The 19,248-nt window shown below is 51.8% G+C and overlaps 1 protein-coding gene across 2 annotated transcripts; it reads left to right on the top strand.

The window, feature by feature from the left end:
• The first annotated feature begins 1,401 nt into the window (after positions 1–1,401).
• On the top strand, positions 1,402–18,149 carry Dedd2 (death effector domain containing 2). 2 transcript variants are annotated; one of them, XM_034484543.2, is made up of 5 exons: positions 1,402–1,553; positions 2,172–2,538; positions 3,640–3,762; positions 9,312–9,461; positions 17,036–18,149. In XM_034484543.2, the coding sequence occupies exons 2-5, from the start codon at positions 2,211–2,213 to the stop codon at positions 17,425–17,427; spliced, it is 993 nt and encodes a 330-aa protein (XP_034340434.1). In that variant the 5' UTR covers positions 1,402–1,553; positions 2,172–2,210; the 3' UTR covers positions 17,428–18,149. The 2 variants fall into 2 exon arrangements, with proteins under 2 accessions (XP_034340434.1, XP_076785987.1); XM_076929872.1 differs by having other exon boundaries at positions 1,457–1,616.
• The last annotated feature ends 1,099 nt before the right edge of the window (positions 18,150–19,248 follow it).

The raw sequence follows: 19,248 nt of genomic DNA, 5'->3' as shown, positions 1-19,248 counted from the left end.
GCTCCTCGAGTTTCTCCACGCACACACTAGTGCCCTGTAGGCGGTGTCCAGGGCCAGGAGAGGCGCCTGCGCAGTTCTCCGGGGCCGCTCCTCTCCTGCTGTTTGAAAATTCAGCGGAGAAAAGTGTGCATCCTTATAGAGCGAGGTCACATAAATGAACTTGGCGGCGCGAGACTTTAATAGTGTTGTCTCGTGGCAGAAGAGACTGAGCGTCTCTGACAGCGTAACTAAAAAGCCAGACACACTTGTACTTTTCCTGGGCCGCCTCAGTTTTTGCTTACATGCAAAGTGGACTGGAATCACATCCTCCTGAAAGGCTGTTGAAGGCATTGGATTTTATCATACATGTAAAAATGTTCGGCTCGGGGCCTCATACACCGTAGTACTCACTATAACCCATCCAACATAGAAGCTTTCCCGTTTATAAATGGCTTTCCCTTCCTTTCATTCTTTGTCTGATTTAACGATATTCACACAGAGGGCCCATACCGTGGGCTCCACTGCTATTTGTTTCACAGGTGGAAAAGCTAAGGCCTAGAAGGGAAACAAACAGCCAGTATTTAGCCAGAGCCTCTTGCACAGGTCTCCCGCCCCTCAGGAAGACAATTCGGGGGTGGCAACCAGTCCTAGAAGAGACCTGTCTAAGGCACGTGCCGGCCCTGACCTTGAGTCACCTAAGTGGGAAGGAGGAGCGACCGTCACGCTCAAGGCCCCGTGTAGGGGACATGAAGACACCCTAACCTCTACTTCTGTGCCAGGATTGCTCTCATAGGTGCAGGTTAGGGGAGCATCTGGGCGGCTCCGAGACTCAAGAGGGCACAGAAGCGATTGTGGAAAGGCTGTTCTAACCGTGGGTGTGGGTGTCTATGATAGGAGGTGCTGATGGACGTCTTCGGAATGTGCCCACAGGGGCAGCGAGGTCTATTGCGATTTGGGATCATTTTGCTGCTTGCGACTGGAGAATTTATAAATTGGGGCTGGGGAGCTGTATGAGGAAGAATTTCCATATAGGATCTGAGACAGCAGAGTTGAGTTGTAGGTTCCTGGTTGCCACCCAAGAATGGGACATACTGTATTACAAGTCCTGAGTATGAGCCCTGAGCGCTCCTGGGAGTCGGGACCGTCGTGACTGGTTTACTTTGCGCTGGCAGCTGGTGGCACTGGCCATGTGGGTGTTTAGGTTGTGATCAGGAGGAAGATGTAGTCTGTGCGATAAATATTTCCACCAGGTCGTGTCATAGGATTCAGCAGATAACACACCGATCCTTACACCATCATCAAGAGCAAGACACAGAGAGGCTTTGGCTCTGCGCAAGCGCAGCACGGGCGAGTCCGGACGCTTGGGTCAGGGGCGGATCAGGAGTCCTGGAAGGGGTGGAGCTTGGAGGTCTTATTCTGCGCTTGCGCTGTAGGGGCGTGGCGGTCGCACCTGCGCGAGTTGGGCAAAAGAGGAGGAGCGAGGTGACGCAGGCGTAATAATAGAGAAGGTGCCAGAAAGATCCAAAACAAGTGGCTGCGGCCGTCGCCCAGAAGTCATCGGACGCTGGAATCTGGTGAGGATCAGAGAGGCCTAAAGGCGACTGGTGGAGGGTAGCTGGAACCACTTGGGTGCTCGGGTGAGAGCAGGACGGATCGCCCTTCCAGGCAGAGGGGTCGGGTTCAGACAGTACCACCTGTGTGGAGCTCAGGGTTGTCTTGGTCGGTCCCACTTGCAGGGGTCCGAGGGTCACTTTTGAAAGGTATCACTTGGGTGGGATGTTGGAGCTAGCTGGAAGGTACTAGTGGACAGAACCCAAGGGCTACGTCCGGACATTTACCATCCAGAGTCACCGATCAGTGGACAAGGTGCCCTGCAATTGGCCATGTAGCTCATTCGAGCTGATCGCCTAGGTCTATCGGTGGCAAGTTCGGAACGTGCCACCCAGAGAGGGGCATCTGGGCTTGGCCCTCCCGACTGGTCGGTGGACCGGTGGGGTCTAGCGTCGCGACCTGTTACTATGGGATCTCGGGCGGTACCATTCCTGTCCGTGGGAGGGAGAGAGGCTGAGACCGTTGAGGGTGCTGGGGCGACTCTGCCCGGAGACACCTCGCGGGGCCCACGCGCTGGCCTCTGTGGGTTCTGGGCCACTGTGTCGCTGACCACGACCTCCTCCCCGCCGTGTGGGTTCTAGGCCCTGGTTCTGAGCTTGTTCCGCACCCCTCCCCTGGGAATGGCGTTGTCCGGGTCGACCCCGGCCCCGAGCTGGGAGGAGGATGAGTGTTTGGATTACTACGGCATGCTGTCGCTTCACCGTATGTTCGAGGTAGTGGGCGGGCAGCTGACCGAGTGCGAACTGGAGCTCCTGGCCTTCCTGCTGGATGAGGCCCCCGGCGCCCCCGGTGGCCTGGCCCGCGCCCGCAGTGGCCTGGAGCTGCTTCTGGAGCTGGAACGCCGCGGGCAGTGCGACGAGAGCAACCTGCGGCTTCTGAGCCAACTTCTGCGCGTGCTAGCCCGTCACGACCTACTGCCACATCTGGCGCGCAAGAGGCGCCGGCCAGGTAGGGTTTGAATAGGAGATGGCAGAACACCTTTCTCCCTCTGGGCCCCTGTAGTGCCCTGATAAGGATTCCAGTCTCCCCTATTCCACAGCGAGAAATCCAAAAGTGAGAGGGCATGGCTTAGGTAGGAGTGAGCTTGTGGGATTCGGCCATATCAGTAATGATCGTGGCCACTGTTTGTGGAACTTTTTAAGCCAGGCAGAGGTAAACTTTTCACATGAACTGTCACCCGACAGCCCTCACCCCCCACCCCTCAGGGAAAAAACAACAGGTTCAGAGACCTGAGTACCTTGCTGCATTTGAGACCACAGAGAAATTACAACCAAGATGTCAACTCCAAGAAACTTGCATTAGTGGAGGAGTCAATTAATAGTAGGTAAGGAACTTAGCTTTAGATATGGTCCTAGACGCAGAAGGATAGAGGACCCCAGAATGAGGGAGGTAACCTTAAATTGAGAAATAACGAAGGAATTCTTTCCTAAGAAGATGGCATTTGAAATGGGGTGGGGGGGGGCATGAATATGTGTCACACATATAACATGTAACAAGGATTCAAACCTGCCTGTCCTGTCCCCAGGGTTGAGGCCCTTGATTCTTGGGTAAAAAGGGAGGAGCTGGGAGGGGTCGGGACACCAGGAGCCTGTCTGTAGCTAGGCTGTTGGGCTCTTTCTTGAGAGGTACAGTACAGAGGTTGGGAAGGGAGGATTATGAGCTTTCCTGCCCCATAAATAAGCCTGTGGGATTTGAGTAAGCAGATGGGCACCTCTAGGGATAGGCTATCTGATTTTGGAAAAATACTGTCTTGAGTGTCATGCTCTAGAAGCAGAAAGGCCTACGTATATATCATGGGGCTCCAGAGTGAGCTGGAGATGGGGGCTATTGCAGGGACCCAGGCTACTGAAAAAGTCACCTCGTCAGCTGGGCTGTTGACATGGGTTGTGCTCTGAGCACTCTGGGCGGGAGGTGCTTGAGGAGGTGTGGGTATTTGGGTGTGACTTCTGAGTGACTGGGTCAGGCGACCTGTGGTCTAGGCATTTTTCCCAGGATGCTAGGCTGGGAGGTATGGATGCTAGAAAAGCTTCTTCCATTCTCTTTCCTCAGTATCCCCTGAGAGATACAGCTATGGCAATCCCAGCTCTTCTTCCAAGAGGACAGAGGACAGTTGCCGGTGTCGGCGGCAGGCGAGCAGTTCTCCGAATTCCCCTCAGAGTGGGTGGGACACAGGTGAGTCTATACTGTGACTAACCTCCTGCATCCTGGTCCATCGAGGAAATGGCCTGAAGGGTTGCTGTGTTTTGCCGGTTGCCTGTGTTTATTATTGCTATCAGAGGAGGAAGAAGAAGCGTGTGTCCTGAAGCAACAGGGTTGTGTCACAGGGACTCACTCAGATAGCATCATGTTATGGCCCGTGACCTGGCAGTCATGGCTGGATATATTGCCGAGGTTTATTTTATCGTGAATGCCTTCAATTTGTTAAATTACTGTATTCTAGTCTGTGTATACATGCATATCTCTGATTTTAATTATGTAAAATTTCAAATATCTAGAGAAGTTAAAAGGTAATACTGAGGGGTTGGAGAGATGGCTCAGTGGTTAAGGGCACTGGCTGCTCTTCCAGAGGTCAAGAGTTCAATTCTCAGCACCCACATGGTGTCTCACAACTGTTTATACTGTATGAGATCTAATTCCCTTTCCTGTTATGAAGACAGACATGCAGACAAAACACCCATATACACAATATAAATAAGTAAATCTTTAAAAAAGAAAAGATAGTACAGAGAATGTATTAAATCACTTGAATTCAGGGATGGCTAACATTCTGTGACTTGTGCTCTGTGTGTGTGTGTGTGTGTGTGTGTGTGTAATTCTGAGGTTTTCATTGAGTCCTTTGCTAGTAAAGTACAGATACCATTAGACCTGCCTCTGAATTGGCCAGCATAATTTGAGAATAAGATTTCATCTGTCCTTTGAAGACCATTTATCACACCTAAGAGAACAGATGTCAGTTCTCTGATCTCTTCATGGTCTACTTTCAGGCCTCTTAAGATCTGTGAGGTTTCAGAGTCTGTCTATATTGTTTGCTGTGTATGCAGTTTAAAAATAATAATTATTATTATTTTGAGGTGGTGTCTCATTCTGTAGCCCATGCTGGCCTGGAAATCACTTTGTACCCCAGTTTCTCCTCTAACTAGAGCAATGGTTCTCAACCTGTGGATTGAGACCCCTTCATAGGGGTGGCCTAAGACCATGGGAAAACATTTACATTACAATTCATAATAGCAGTGAAATTACAGTAACAAAGTAGCAATGGAAGTAGTTTTATGGTTGGGGTCACCACAGCATGAGGAACCCTATTAAAGGGTCTCAGCATTGGGAACGTTGAAGACCACTGACCTAGAGGTAATCCTGCAACTTCCCCTCTCCAGTATTGGATTAGAGATGTGAGCCCCCATGCCCGACCAGCGTTCAGTATTTATCTATGTGACCTCTGTAGAGTAGAACCATCTTTCTTGACAGAAAGACCCACCTTCCTCCCTCTCTCTGTGTGGGGCTGGGCCTCCTGTACACTGACTGCCTCTATACCACCAAACCACAACTGTGTGCGCACGCCTCCAACCCAGCCCATACATAGTCTTCTGGTTTGGCCCACCCTACAGGGCTGATTAGTCTGACTGTTTTTGGTTGTCACATGATGGTGTCCTGTCACTTGACCCTTTCTCCTCCACCCCCCACCCCCCCACCCCCTCAGCATCCAGATAGGCACCATGAGTACCTTGCCTGTGCTGAAGTTTTCACCATGAATAGGGAAATAGGGTCAGGCACTTATGGTCACATTGGCCAGATTTATACATCAGGAGGAGATTTCTTTGGGGTATGTGTGTTGGTATGTGAAGTGCTTACATGTGTGCATGTGTGTGTATGTGTGGTGTGTGTATAGGTCCACATTCACCTGTGTTCATGTATGCAGAGAGTGGAAGCTGACACCAGGTATTTTCCTGATTTGCTCTGTTTACTGAGACAGGGTCTCTGGCTGAACCTGGAGCTTTCTAATAAGGTTAGTCCAGCTAACCAGCTTGCCCTGGGGAGCCCTGCCTCCCCAGCATGGAATTCCAGCCAGGCCTCCATGCCTGCTTCACAGTGACTTTCCTGCTTTGGATACTAGTGTATAAGAGAATGCTTTTTGGTGTGCTTTCCACTCAGTTGTTCTTCCAGGACATTTAGCATCATATTGTGAACCCTGCCTGGACCATTTGCCATATTAATGTTTGTAACTCGTTTGTTTGTTCATATGGCGCATATATATATATATATATATATATATATACACACACATATATATGAATAAACTTAAAATAGGTTCTCAGTTGCCAGTATCCTCTTGCTTCAGCCTGCCTAGTAGCTGGGATTCACTGGTTTATGCCATGAGACTGAAACAAAGAGTAATTTTTAAAATGTGTTTGTTTGTTTGTTTGTTTGTTTGTTTATTTGAGACAGGGTTTCTCTGTGTAGCTCTGGCTGCCCTGGAACTCACTCTGTAGACCAGGCTGGCCTTGAACTCAGAAATCCGCCTGCCTCTGCCTCCCAAGTGCTGGGACTAAAAGCGTGCGCCACCACCGCCCAGTGTTATTGTTGTTTTTAGTTATTATTTTTCTGTTTTTGTGGTACTAGACATTGAGCCTAGGGCTTTGCACATGCTTATCAAGGGCTTCTATCACCAAGCTGTGTTCCCGGACCCTCAGCCGGGGAGTTTGAGGAAGGAGCCCTACAGTTGAGTGGCTCTAAAGCCTGCCCTTTTTTTCTTTCTCTCTAATTTAACAACAGAGTATCATTAAGTATCCCAGGCTGGCCTGAAACTTCTGAGATCCACCTGTCTCTGCCTCCCAAGTGCTGGCACTAAAGGCGTGAGTCACCCCACCGCTACCCCTTTGTTCTCTGTCTGGTAGGTGGAGTTCTTTCTAGCTGTCTCCACTCCCTTCTTTACTTCCAAGTATCACTGTGTAGCTACTTACTATTTACTTTGCAATAATCAATTAGTCATTCTTACCAAGGTTTGGATTGCCTCTGCCCGGACCAAGGTGTCCCGGACTCACCCCCAAAATCATCTGCTTGTCAAGGAGTCTGGCTTCTGTTAGAGACTTCCATCCGTAGATACCAAATATCTGACACTGGGTGTGTAGGATACCAGCTTCTCTTGGTTGGATGGGAAATCAGATGCCTGCTTTTCAGAGAAAGTTCTCGTGAGCTGGGTTTGATGGTTCGGGCTCTGGGGAGGTTGAGGTTTTTAAGTTTACTTTTTAAGTATGTGTGTGTTTGGGTTTATACACTTAAGTTCTCATCCCCAGGGAATCCAGAAGAAGGTGTCAGATTCCCCCCCCCCCCCATTCCCCCAAGAAGCTGGAGTTACTCATGGTTGGAGCCACCTCAGGTGGGCATGCTGGGAACTGAACTTGGGTTTGGCTCAGCCGAGCCATCGCCCACAACCTGACTGTTTTCTGTTATAGTGAGGGTCTTGACCGTTGATTCTGAGATAGATTTCCTTCCCTTGTTTTACACAGTAATGGGGCAACACCAAGTTTTATCTGTAGAGGCTCATTTGTTCCTAGTGTATTCTTTCAGGGCTTGCAACAGAAGTGACAGGTAAGGAGGGTTTCGATTTCCTCTCCTGTGCTGTTGCGAACTGTGTTTTGTTACAGTTTTTCTTCCAGTTTTTGTAAAAATTTCCAGCTCTGCTGCTTTCCTTTAAAATCTTACTGCTGGGTGGTGTGTGTGGGGGTGGGGTGGGGGGGGAGAGAATGTTGGAGATGGTTGATAGCACACATATGGGAGTCAGAGGACAACTTTGTGGATTGCATTCTCTCTCTGTCTTTATGTGCTTCTGGGGATTGAACTCGAGTCACAGGTTTGAGCAGCAAGCTCCTCTACCCACTGAGCCAACTCTACTTTTCTTTTTGATGTTACTTTGGTTCTAAGGCAGGGTTTCGTTATATAGTCCTTACTGGCCTAGAAATCCTTGATTTTCCTGACTCAGCCTTGTGTGTGTGTGTGTGTGTGTGTGTGTGTGTGTGTGTGTGTGTGTGTGTGTGTGTGTGTGTAAGAACTTTTGAAACAGGGTTTTACTAGGTAGCTCTGGCTTGCCTGAAGCTCACTATGTAGATCACACTTGCCTTGAACTCACAGACATCCATCTGCCTCTGCCTCGAATGCTGAGGTTAAAGATGTGCGCCAGCCACTGGGACGAATTTGTTCTTGTTCTCTGGTTAAATGCAGCCAAGTGTGCAGTCAACAGATGTTCTAAGGCGGTCGTTCTCAGCCTTCCTAGTGCTTTGACCCTTTAGTAGGGTTCCTTGAGTAGTAGTGACTCCCAGCCATAAAATTACAACTTTCTAACTGTAATGTTGCATCTGTTATGGATTGTAATATGGAATCTGTGTTTTCAGGTGGTCTTAGGTAACCCCTGGAAAAGGGTCGTTTGGCATCTGATGGTTGAGAACCCCTGTTCTAAGGTACCTGCCCTATTTCCTTCATCAGAATACTGGTGTTGGTGGGGCAGTGATGGTGCACGCCTTTAAATCCCAGCGCTTGGGAGGCAGAGGCAGAGGCAGGCGGATTTCTGAGTTCCAGCACAGCCAGGGCTACACAGAAAACCCTGTCTCGAAAAACAAAAAAACAAAACAAAACAAAAAAAGAACACTGGTGTTACCAGTCATGTGCACATTGAGTTCATTTGTGTTATTTGATTTTATCCTTTCCTTCCCTTCCCTTTGGTTTATGTTTGAAGTGTATAAAGCAGTTACATGACCTGAAAGGCAAAACTGAAAGCGTTTTGAGCATCCAGCTTCAGTTCTTTCTAATGTGTCCTTTCAGGGCTCCCAGCAGAAGTAACAAATGTCAGCAGAGTTCAGGTATCCTCTCTTAGGCAAAGTGTTGCAAACTGGACACATTTATTTTGTCTCCGAGGTTCTTCTGTATTTCCGTTCTAAGGCAAGGGTGCTGTGTAGAGCAGCCTGGCCTGCGGTGGCTTGCTTCTCCCTCCCTTAGCCTCCTGAGTGTAGAGAATGCAGGCATGTGGGTCTCTGCCTGGCGCCTGCCTTGTGTTACTGGGTTCAACAGTTTACCATGGAAATTATTCCTCCTTGATAGACTGTTGCATTCTTATTTTGTTGATTTTATCTTTTTTAAAAACAAAGTAAAACACAGGTTTGTGTGTTCAGAGCTAAGGTGCATCCCAGAGATCAAATGCAGGTCCTTAGGCCTGGTAGTAAGTACCTTTACCCACTGAGCCAGTGTGCGTGCGTGTCTGTGTGTCTGTGTGTCTGTGTGTGTGTGTGTGTCAGAGAGAGAGAGAGAGAGAGAGAGAGAGACAGACAGACAGACAGACAGACAGACAGACATCTACCACTGAGCTATATCCTCTGCCTCTCTTTTGGGGTGAGATGGGGTTAAGGAGTTAAGGCCGGATCTCTCAGAGCTGGTCTGGCCTTGAACTTCTAATCTTCCTGTCTGTACCCCAAGTGCTGAGATTACAGGTGTGTGCCACTATACCCTGGTTGTAGTGGTTCTAGATGGCAGTTGTCAAGTCTGTCTCCTGTTGTGAATGTGGTGGCATTTTCTGGGGTCAGACCTGCAAGGGAGTACTATGTGGTCTTGTATGCACCCCTCTTTTAGAAGGCCCCCCCAAAGGCTCACTGCACTAAGACCTCTTTCTCCCAAGCACCCCACCTTGGTATTTTCCCTTCCTGGTCCTGAGCTGCTGCTGCTGCTTTGTCTTCTAGGCTCCCCGCCAACCAAGCGGCAGCGTCGGAGTCGGGGCCGCCCTAGCAGTGGTGCTGGGCAGCGGCGGAGAGCAGACCTGGCAGCCTTGCAGCAGCACCAGCAGCACCAGGAGCTGGGCAGGCCCTCCTCAGAAGGCAAGGTGACCTGTGGTAAGTACCTGTGGGCCTTGAAAATGCTGTAAAGTACCCATGGTGGACTGTGGTGCTAGAAGGTGAGCCACACTGCATTCATCTGGGGTGTGGCATGGTGGGGAGGTAAGCACTCGGTGCCATTTGATGGAGAATCAGATCTCTCTCTCTCTCTCTCTGACACACACACACACACACACACACATGAGCCACTTGTGCAGCCTATAGTGTAGGGTGTGGTGGGAAGAGAAGCCAGGGCTCCAGGTCAGGCCGCCCAGTTAGCTCTTAGCCTTGGCTTTTATTCTTTTTTTTTTTTTTTTTTTTTTTTTTTCAAGAAAGGGTTTCATTTTGTATCCTGGCTGTCATGGAATTCACTCTGTAGAAGAACAGGCTGGCCTTGAATTTACAGAGTTCCATTTGCCTTTGCCTCCAAAGCACAGGGATTTAAAGGAGAGCATCTGTCTGTCTGTCTGTCTGTCTGTCTGTGTCTCTGTCTCTGTCTCTGTCTCTGTCTCTTTCTCTCTCGCCTTCAGCTTTGGCATTTAAGGAAATGTCTGGCCTCAGGTGGGGCTGAGGTGTGGGGTTCATGTTCTCGCATCTGTACAGTAAGATAGTCTAGCCTAGAGCTGTCGGAAGAGACAGTCAACCACATAATCCCCTTGGAGCACTGCCTGGCCGGGATACGTGCCGAGCGAGGCCTGTGGCAGGGAAGCCCTGTTGCTGTAGAGCTGACCTGGCAGTTGGGTGAAAATCCATTGGAGCTGAGATTGCTGAGACCATAATGGGCGCTGCCAAGGGCTGGTAGGGAAGCCAGCCAGACCGTGGCCGGAGGCTGGGCAGCTGCACATGACTGGAGTATGGCTTTCTGTCCATGCTTCTAGTTTCTCTCTCTGCCCCTCTCTCTCTCTCTCTCTCTCTCTCTCTCTCTCTCTCTCTCTCTCTCTCTGTGTTGATACAGGGATACAGATTTTTATTATGTGACCCAGGCTTGCCTGGTACTCAGTCTATAGTCCCAAAGCTATCCTTGACTTAGACTCTGCTTGTCTCAGCCTCCTTAGTGAGTGCTAGATTATATAGACTTGTAACCACCATCCTTGTCACCAGTGACCAGTCTTTGTTGGTGGAATATTCCACTGTGTTCCAGGGGTGGGCTGGGGGTTGTGTCATGACAGCCATCTCTGGTCCTTCATGTCCCTGAGCTAGATAGACCTGGGAACACAAAGAGACTGAGAGATGGTTTCAGACTCCAGAGTATCTAGGCTGTGGGAACTTGGATAAGGGACATGATAGCCAGGCTGACGTGACACAGAGCCAGTGGGGTGCAGGTGGTCCCCATATGACCTCTATGTAGAGTGTCCAGTGGGGTCAAGTGCTGGAAGCAGAGGCTTTGCTGATGGAGACAGGGAGATGTGGAGAGATGGGGCAGGTGGGACCTTGGAGGTCTAGACTGTGTTCCTTGGCCACAGAGCCCCAGAATGGTCCGCTTACCATTTCTTTCATACAACTTTTTCTTTCTGAGAATCTCTTTATTAGGCACTGTAGGCATTGAGGACATAAGTGAGACCAGGTAGGGATAGTGTGTGAAGTAAATAACTCACAGTGTCATGTGATCTCAGCTGGCACAAAGCCTGGTGGGCCTGCAGGGACACCCTGATGGAGGTATCACACAAGTGATGCCAGCAGGGAGCTGCCGGAGCCCTCAGTGGCATGCTGTCAGAAGAGCAGCTGACACAGGGAAGGGGCTCCCGGAAGCTAGTGGTTAGGAGACAAAGATGGGCTCTTCTGAATCTATAGGATATACCGGAGGTCTTGGCCGGGGGTGTGGGGGGGTGGGTGTGGGGGGGTGGGGGGGTGCCTCCTCTTCCTTTGTGTGGAGCAAGCAAATTTGCATAACCTGCCCCTCCCATGTGGCCTCCCAGGCAGTGGGTGTTGCCCTGTTTCAGAGATGAGGTGGCAGATACCTGTGATGGGTACTTCCAGGAGCACAACAGCATAGCCACCCCACGTCCTCACAAGGCGCTGGTGGCTGAAGGGGTGGGTGCCCCATGTTAGGAGTCAGGCAATTACCACAGTCAGCTGGCTGGCTGGGTGAGTTAGGGAGTCACTACCCTGAGGGCCTGGGCAGACTTTGTAGCATCCAGGCTTCAAGTATCTTCCCTGAGGCCAGGAGGTTGTTAGTCAAGGTGTGGCTGGGACTTGAAGGACCATGAACTGCCAGTCTGACTGCTGAGTCACCAGGAAGGGTGTGGCTGGCTTAGGTTCTCCCTTCTTGGGCCTTAATTTTCCCTTCAGAAAAGTGGGGATGACTTCCTTTAACAAGGCAGGATCTTTTCCTGGTCTGACAAAGGAAGGACAGGGCTATTCTTGCTCCTACAAACCCAAAATGCTTGACCCCACTGAGAAACAGATTTAAACTACTAAGTCCTTGAGGATGTAACAGGGGCAGTTGGGGCCCCTAGGTTTGGACACAGGCCCCTGAGTCCACACACCTCAAGGCCATGCAGTGGACAGTGCTGGGAGTGTTACTGGCCTCTAATTCTCAAGACAACTATTGATTAGGGCCTGTGTTCACTATTGTGTGAATGTGTTTAAGGGCAAAGGGAGGAAGTCCCTTGTACCAGAGCTGGGCAGGAAATAGGCTTGTTCCCTCGGTCTACAGAGAGCCTGCAGGGGCCTCTGTTCTTGGTGAGCTGTTTCTGGTGGGAGGAAAGCCAAGTCAGAGGTTTCAGGTGGAGCAGGAAGCATCTCAGCTAAAGCCCAAAGGAGCAAAAAGCACGAGTGCCCGTGTGGCTCTGCAGGCACAGAGGCCATGAGATTTGGTGGAGCAACGGGAGAGTCTGCTTAAGGGAAGGCCAGGCAAGAACAGGGTCTTGCCATGGACCTCTGGCTAGCCTGAAATTTTGCTCTGTAGGCTAGATTGGTCTTAAACTTCTGGTGATCTTCTGGCCTCTGCCTCCTGAGTGTTGGAATTATAGTCTGCCTCCATGTCATTTTGTGTGTGCAGCAGGGGGACCGCAGGGGGCTTTTTTGAGACAATATCTCTTATGGCCCCGCTAAGAACCTGGTATATAGCCAAAGGTTGGACTTGAACTTCTGACTTGACTGCCTTCGTCTTCAAGCATGTTGTGCTACCATGCCTAGGTTACAACTTTGTAATGACAATTATACAAGAACAAAGGAGTGCTCTCATAACCCCCAGGCCCTTTGATTCCAGTTGTCTACCGTGACTGATGTCATCTCCTTGTGCCGTGTTGTCCAGCAGTTATCCCAGTTGTCTTATTACTTACTTCGCAGACAGATGCAATGTTCTTTTGTAAAAAGTTTTTAGACAGGATCGCACGCTATATTTTAGCCTGGACTTGAACTTGTGACAGGCCTCCTGCCTTAGCCTCCTACATGTTGGGATTGCAGGCATATGTCAGCACTCTGCCACCGATCAAAAGTTTTCAGGCTCTTTTCCTGGGTCATAGTGGTTTCTTCCTCAGGAGGCAGCGGCCACTAAGCTCTCTCTGAAGCTTGGTGGCGGCCTCTCTTGTCTAGTTCTGGTGATGGAGTTAGGAAAAGACCTGAGCCAGGCAACTGGAGTGGGGGTCCAGGTGGGCCTTTACTCCAGGCTAGCCCTTACTGTGGTCTGTATTTCCACAGAGGCCCCTTGGGCTGGGAACTTCAGTGCTGTGAGAGTCTAGGTCTTCTTTGTCCTCAGCACACCCACCCAGGAATGCCAAGTGAGGTTCGTCTTTCAGGTTGGAACCTGCTCCTCCGTCCATCTGGTGCCCACTTGAGAAGCCCCTCTCACTTCTGCATCCTTTTCTGCCCCCAAAGTGAGACGAGAATGAGGCAGTGCTCAAGTCCATGTGTATAGGAAGCAGACACAGCTTCCCCCTTTTTAGGAAGGCAGAGGCCACTGGGTAGCTGCATGTCTCCAGCATTACCAATACAGAACTGTAGGCAGCCTGAGCCAGGCCTACCCTTTTCTCTGCCTGTCCCTTCCTCCTAAGTGTGTCACCTGCCTTGCCCTTGCTCCTCGCCCAGCAGCTGTGGTGGTCAGGTGGTCTTGTCCCCACATCACTCATGCTTAGGGCCCGGTGTTCACTGTGGCCTCTTGAGGGCAATGCTGCTGGAGACCACTGGGTTATGGAGAGGTGTGGTTACCTCCAGATGTCCACAGCAGGGGCTTTGCCGTCAAATGGGACCAGACCTCCCAACCCTGCTGCCAGTGACCTTCTGACACCTCCTAGCTGCACTGTCCCCACAGCTAGCGGCTGCCCTAAGCTCTTTTCTCCCTGGGCAGACACACCCCCTCCCGTGTCGCTGGTCTTCCTGGCTAATCCTCACACTTCACTTCAAGTGCCATTTCCTAGAAGGGAACTCTAATTAAAGTCCCCACCTATCGTCTTCCCTCCCAGCCTCAGAATGCTTTGTAATTCATGTTTATATATGCTGTGTGACAGGCAGCGGGCAGGACAGTTAAGAGCTGGGTACCTCAGATAGAATTCTGGAATGGTCCAGCTTGGTGATTCAACCTCTGGGCCTCAGTTTCCTCATCCACAAAAAGGAGGCTGCGCATCACCTTGTAAAGCCGTGGACATGATCACAGGTCTCAGAGGGCAAGGTGCATGCATCCGGGGCAGCCAGAAGAAAGTCCACACAAGTGTCATCTGTTCATGCTGGTTCAGGGTAAAGGAGAGGCTGTGTGCTGAGCAGGTGATTCAGGCCAGGGTGGCACTTTGGTGGGTGGGGCTCATTGTTGGAGCCTCTTGTCCTCGTCTTTCCTGTGATCTGTTTCCAGGTCAGAGGTGGATTGAGCTCTGGTAGGTAGAGCATGTCCTCACTTGTAAATGGCAGTAATGAAGGGACCCTTAGGATTAGATGGGGTAAGACAGGAAGAGCCCCCAGGGGTGAGCCTGACCTGGAGGAGAGTGCTAACAGCGGGCAGCCTGTCCCCCCTGCCCCACCTGTGGCATGCCCTTCTTCATCCTTGGATGCCTGGTGCTCTTAAATACTTTCCCATGTCTCTGTCCTACCTTCCCATGGCTTGAGCTTTCTCAGTATATGGATGGTTTCTATGTCTGTTCAGTAATCTGTGTATAATGGAAGAAGACCAGGGAAGGGCCTGGCTGGGCTGGAAGTGGGTGCCTTACACAGTGCTTTGCTGGGTGAGTTGATGTGTTCTGGGCAGAGGAGGTGGGCAGATCATTCTGTGAGGGTGTGAGGGGAAGGCACAACGTGGGAAGGTGGGGCGGTGTTTGGGAGAGTTTAGGAAGGAGGAGGTTGACTTAGGGGCCCAGTGGAGAGGCGAGGGCCTGGGTAGGGGTCACGTGGGGAGAGAGGTGGGTTTCAAAATCACAGTTCCTGATTCTGCGGACCTCCGTGGGCTGTGAGCTCCTGAGCCCGGCACTGAACCAGTTGCTTCATTTAATCCCCGTGACTACCATGCAGCAGGAACCTCTTGTTTGTTTGTGTTTTTCAGATGGGGAAACAGGCTCAGAGAGGTGAGGTCACATGCCCAAGGCCCCACAGCTAGAGCGTGGCAGAGCTGGGACTCACTTTCAGGTGTGTGGGACCCTACCAGCTGCCTCTGGCTCTGCCTCTGCCCCGCCCTGTGTGCCTTGAGCAGCTTCTGATTCCCCCACTCCCATGGTCCCCACCCTTAGCTGGGAAGCTGTGGTCAGAGGCTTTTGGGAGGCAAGGATGGGGGCCCAGAGGGCTTATCTGGCCTTTAGGATAAGGTAGCTGGGCCCTCAAGCAGCCCTGGGAACCGAGGCTGACCCCTCCAGGCTGAGTTTTTTGGGCCTCCAGTGGACAGGATGGGGTTCCCCTCAAGGTAGAAAGAGGAAGGCTCTGGGGGAGGAGGAGGAAGTGAGTGTGGTAAGAAGTCCTCTGGGGTTCTGGGGACCTGCCTTCCTGCCTTCTTCTTTTTGCTCTCTGTTAGATGTCTGTGAAAGGTGACGGGCGCCCACTGCGGTAGACCCATCTTCTCAGGGCTTGGATTTCCTTTTGGGTTGAAAGTGGCCCTTGACTTCAGGGTTAGGGCATGCCCAGGGTCAGCACAGCCGTCGGCCACTGCAGTGTCAGGAACACCCACTGGGTTGTAGCCTCCTTGATGGCTCAATGCTTTCTGTCCCCTTTTGTCTTTGTTATATTCTCATTAACAGCCCTTTAGGCAGGGACTGTGCCCTGGTCTAGGTAGAGACTGGTGCTTACAAAGGCTCTGATTTGCCCAGGTGTACTGCTGTCTGGATCCAGGAGGCGCTGCCAGGCTCTATGACCTTGGACTCCACTTCAGATCTGTAAATGCCGTGTTATAGGGGCCTGCCTCACAGGGTAGTTTGTGGCTTGAGCTGTGTGTGACTCTCACACTTGGAGTCCAGGATGTTTGGCGGTTGTTGGTGCTATAGAAAAAGTGTTGGCTGCTGTGGTTCATAAACATAGCTGGACCTGAGCCGGCAGTGGTGGTGTACGCCTTTAATTCCAGGACTTGGGAGGCAGAGGCAGGTGGATTTCTGAGTTTGAGGCCACCCTGATCTACGGAGTGAGTTTCAGGACAGCCAAGGCTATAACCCTGTCTTGAAGAAAAAACAAAACAAAACAAAACAAAAAACAACAACAACAAAAAACCATAACTCACCTGGTATAACCATGCCCCAGTGGAGGTGACAAGCCCAACTCCATGCTTGCAGTGACTCTTAGAGGACCATCTTTGTCCCCTGCACAGAGCTGCTACCTCCTTTGGGCAGATGCAGGTAGAGGCCAAATGACAGGAACTTACCTTAAAGTGTTTAAGGGAGAGTGGGAGCTAATGGTGGTGCCTGCCAGTCCTGATGGTTCTTCCCGATACACGATGAACTCAGGGATCTCTTTCCCTCTGCAGTTGGCCCTGTGTGGGCTTCATTCTCCTCCCTGGGTGACCCGGTAGTCCTTAGCAGCCCTGGGCTCACTCTGTCATCTTAGAATGCTCTGCCCTCGGTGGAGCCAGGTCTCCTGGGCTCTGCTGAGGCCCCTTGCTCCCTGGAGCTTGTAGGAGGATGGGCTGTGTTTGATCTGAGATTCTCTCTGTGTGAGAGGTGGGTATGAAGCTGGCTGCCGAAAACCAGGTCCCTTGGCTTATGCATTGGTTCATTCACAAACACAAATACCGAGCTCTGTATGCCCAGGGTGTGTGCCTGAGCAGCATGCAGAGTCCTTCAGGGTGCTGCTACCTGGGGACCTCAGGATGCCACTGCTGGAATAGGTTAGAAGATGACAGGTACCTTGGGGAAAACCAAGCTGGGTCTGGGGAGCTGGAGGCGCTGCTGGAGAGTGAGGGTGGTGGATCTAGAGTGGTCTGATCTGGGTGGGCCTCACTGGGAATCGGGCATCGGAACAAAGGGTTGTAGGAACTGGGGAGAGAATAATAACTCTCGGTGGTGTTGAACTGGAAGGAGGAGCCTGCCAGGGAGCAGCAAAGAATTGAGTTTGGAGGGTCCACTGTAAATCAGAAGTAGCAGAGAGAAGTAGGTGTCAGGACTTCTTTGGTGTGGCTGTGGGAAGCGGGCAGGGCAGGGGGAGGGGCAGTGCAGTTCCCCCTGATGAGCCAGCCTCTCCTTCTCCTGCAGATATCCGGCTCCGGGTTCGGGCAGAGTACTGTGAGCACGGGCCAGCCTTGGAGCAGGGTGTGGCATCCCGGAGACCTCAGGCGCTGGCCCGGCAGCTGGACGTGTTTGGACAGGCCACTGCTGTGCTTCGGTCAAGGGACCTGGGCTCTGTGGTGTGTGACATCAAATTCTCAGAGCTCTCCTATCTGGATGCCTTCTGGGGTGACTACCTGAGTGGTGCCCTGCTGCAGGCCCTTCGGGGCGTGTTCCTGACTGAGGCCTTGCGGGAGGCCGTGGGCCGAGAGGCCGTCCGCTTGCTGGTCAGCGTGGACGAGGCTGATTATGAGGCTGGCCGGCGCCGCCTGTTGCTGATGGAGGAGGAAGGGGGCCGGCGTGGGACAGAGGCCTCCTGATTCCAGGTCTGCCAGGACCAACCCCCACCTCCAAGTCTCCAGGCCACCAGAAAGACAACCATGACCATCTTGCTCCCAGATGACTGTCATTCAGCAGCTCGAGGGCGGCATCGGGACGCCAGGTTCCATGATAGCCTCTATGATGTGTGGGCTTTGAGGCATAAACCACTTCCAGCTGCTTCCATACCAAATTCCCCACTTCCAGGTGGATCCCCTCAGCCTTGGGGGCCCAGGATCACAGAGCCCTGAAGCAGGGAGACATGGCCCCTCTCCCCCCCCCCCCCCTTCGTGTCTCTCACCCTGGGCCAATGCTGGCTGGCCCCACACACTTTAGCCTAAGGGCTACTCTCTCAGGATCTCACATTTACTGTCCCCTCGTGGGTTTCAGCCACAGCAGTGGGCTCTGGAGCTGGGGTGCCCATGGGCATGCTCACCTTGCCCCTTCATCTAACCAACCTGGGCTCTGCCTGCGGCACACAGACAGCCAACTCATGTCACCTTCCCTTGCTCCCTGGAACGAGACAGGCTTGCCCTTGGGCCCTTTAACCCAGACTGTCACATGGGCTTTGTGGCCACATCAGATCAAGGGTAGCTGTTTCAGACAGAGCTAGGACCAGAGTCAGCCACTATCTCGTGAAGGGAAAGTGAGGACTTGGGCCGATGGGAAGGTGTTTCACAAACTGCGCCAATAAACTGCCCTGGCAAGGGCATAGTTGGGCGTCGAGGCTCTCCAGTACTTTTTGTTGGTTGGCAAGGGGGAAGGGCTGGAGAAGAGCAAGGTGCTGGCTCATCTGCCAGTCGCAGCTGCCTCGGGCATCTCCATTCCTTGGGCCTTGTTCCCTTTACCGTCAAAGGAAATAAGGCCTCAGCATCATCGACTCCCAGCCTGTTCACATGTGCTTTGTAGGATTCTGTATGTTCATGGAGGGGAAATCTTTCTAAATTTTATGTGTATGGGTGTTCTGCTTGCATTTGTGCCTGTGCACCACATGTGTTCTGGTGTCCAAGGAGGCCAGAGAGCAGCGGGTGTTAGATGCCCTAGAACTAGAGTTAGAGCCAGTGAAGTCACTGAGGGTGCTGGGTCCTCTGGAAGAGCAGCCAGTGATCTAACCACTGAGCTGTTTCTCCAGCCATTTTCAATTGTTTGCATGGGGGGGAGGGGACACACTTGAGTGTACTGCCTGTGGGTGCCTGAGTTGTGAGATCTCCCTAGAACTGAAGTTCCCACAAGTTGTAAGCTGTCTGACATGGTAGCTCAGAACTGAACTCTGGTCCTCTGGAAGAAGACTCCATGATTTTTAGCTCTCTCAGTGAGAGGCCCTGATTGTTTCCAAAGCTGTTGGAGCCCTGGGAATGGGGAACTGGAAAGGAGAGGGAACCTGGGGTTCTCCCAACTCTCCCTCTCTGACCTGGGTTTCAGGGTTCAAAGCTAAAGTGCTACTAGCCACTGTGGCTGAAGGGGAGCATGCGAGGCTCGGGATTGTTTTTCACACAAAATCAAGTCTTCCATCTTTAGGGCCTAATGAGCAAGGACTGGAGAGATGCGGGTAGGTGGGTAGAGAGTCCAAGGCCTGGCCTCTCCTGGGGCAAGAAGTGTTCCTGCCCATGCCCAAGTGCCCTTCCTGGACCCCTAATGGTTAACAGACAGGGAAGAAACAGTAGACGTAGGGGCTGAGTTCTGTTCAGGAGTGGAGGCAAGTCCCACCGGCCTCTGTGTCCTCAGAACCTGCTTTTACTGTCTCAGGGGAAAGTTCTGCTGGGTGGTCTGATACTAAGCTGCACTGCGTGGGTTTAGTGAAGGGAGAGCCCTGGAGGGTGAGC

This window comes from Arvicanthis niloticus, chromosome 1 (genome assembly GCF_011762505.2).
Source record: "Arvicanthis niloticus isolate mArvNil1 chromosome 1, mArvNil1.pat.X, whole genome shotgun sequence".
Lineage (NCBI taxonomy): Eukaryota > Metazoa > Chordata > Mammalia > Rodentia > Muridae > Arvicanthis > Arvicanthis niloticus.
Note: the sequence above shows the minus strand (reverse complement) of the source record. Positions and strands in the feature narration are given on the sequence as shown.

What these genes read in the sequence shown, in the direction of transcription:
- Dedd2 (XM_034484543.2), top strand. Translation starts at nt 2,211, where the DNA reads ATGGCGTTGTCCGGGTCGACCCCGGCCCCGAGCTGGGAGGAGGATGAG. An exon ending in GCGCAAGAGGCGCCGGCCAG is followed by an intron (nt 2,539 to 3,639) that starts GTAGGGTTTGAA and finishes CTCTTTCCTCAG; the next exon opens with TATCCCCTGAGAGATACAGC. An exon ending in TCAGAGTGGGTGGGACACAG is followed by an intron (nt 3,763 to 9,311) that starts GTGAGTCTATAC and finishes TTTGTCTTCTAG; the next exon opens with GCTCCCCGCCAACCAAGCGG.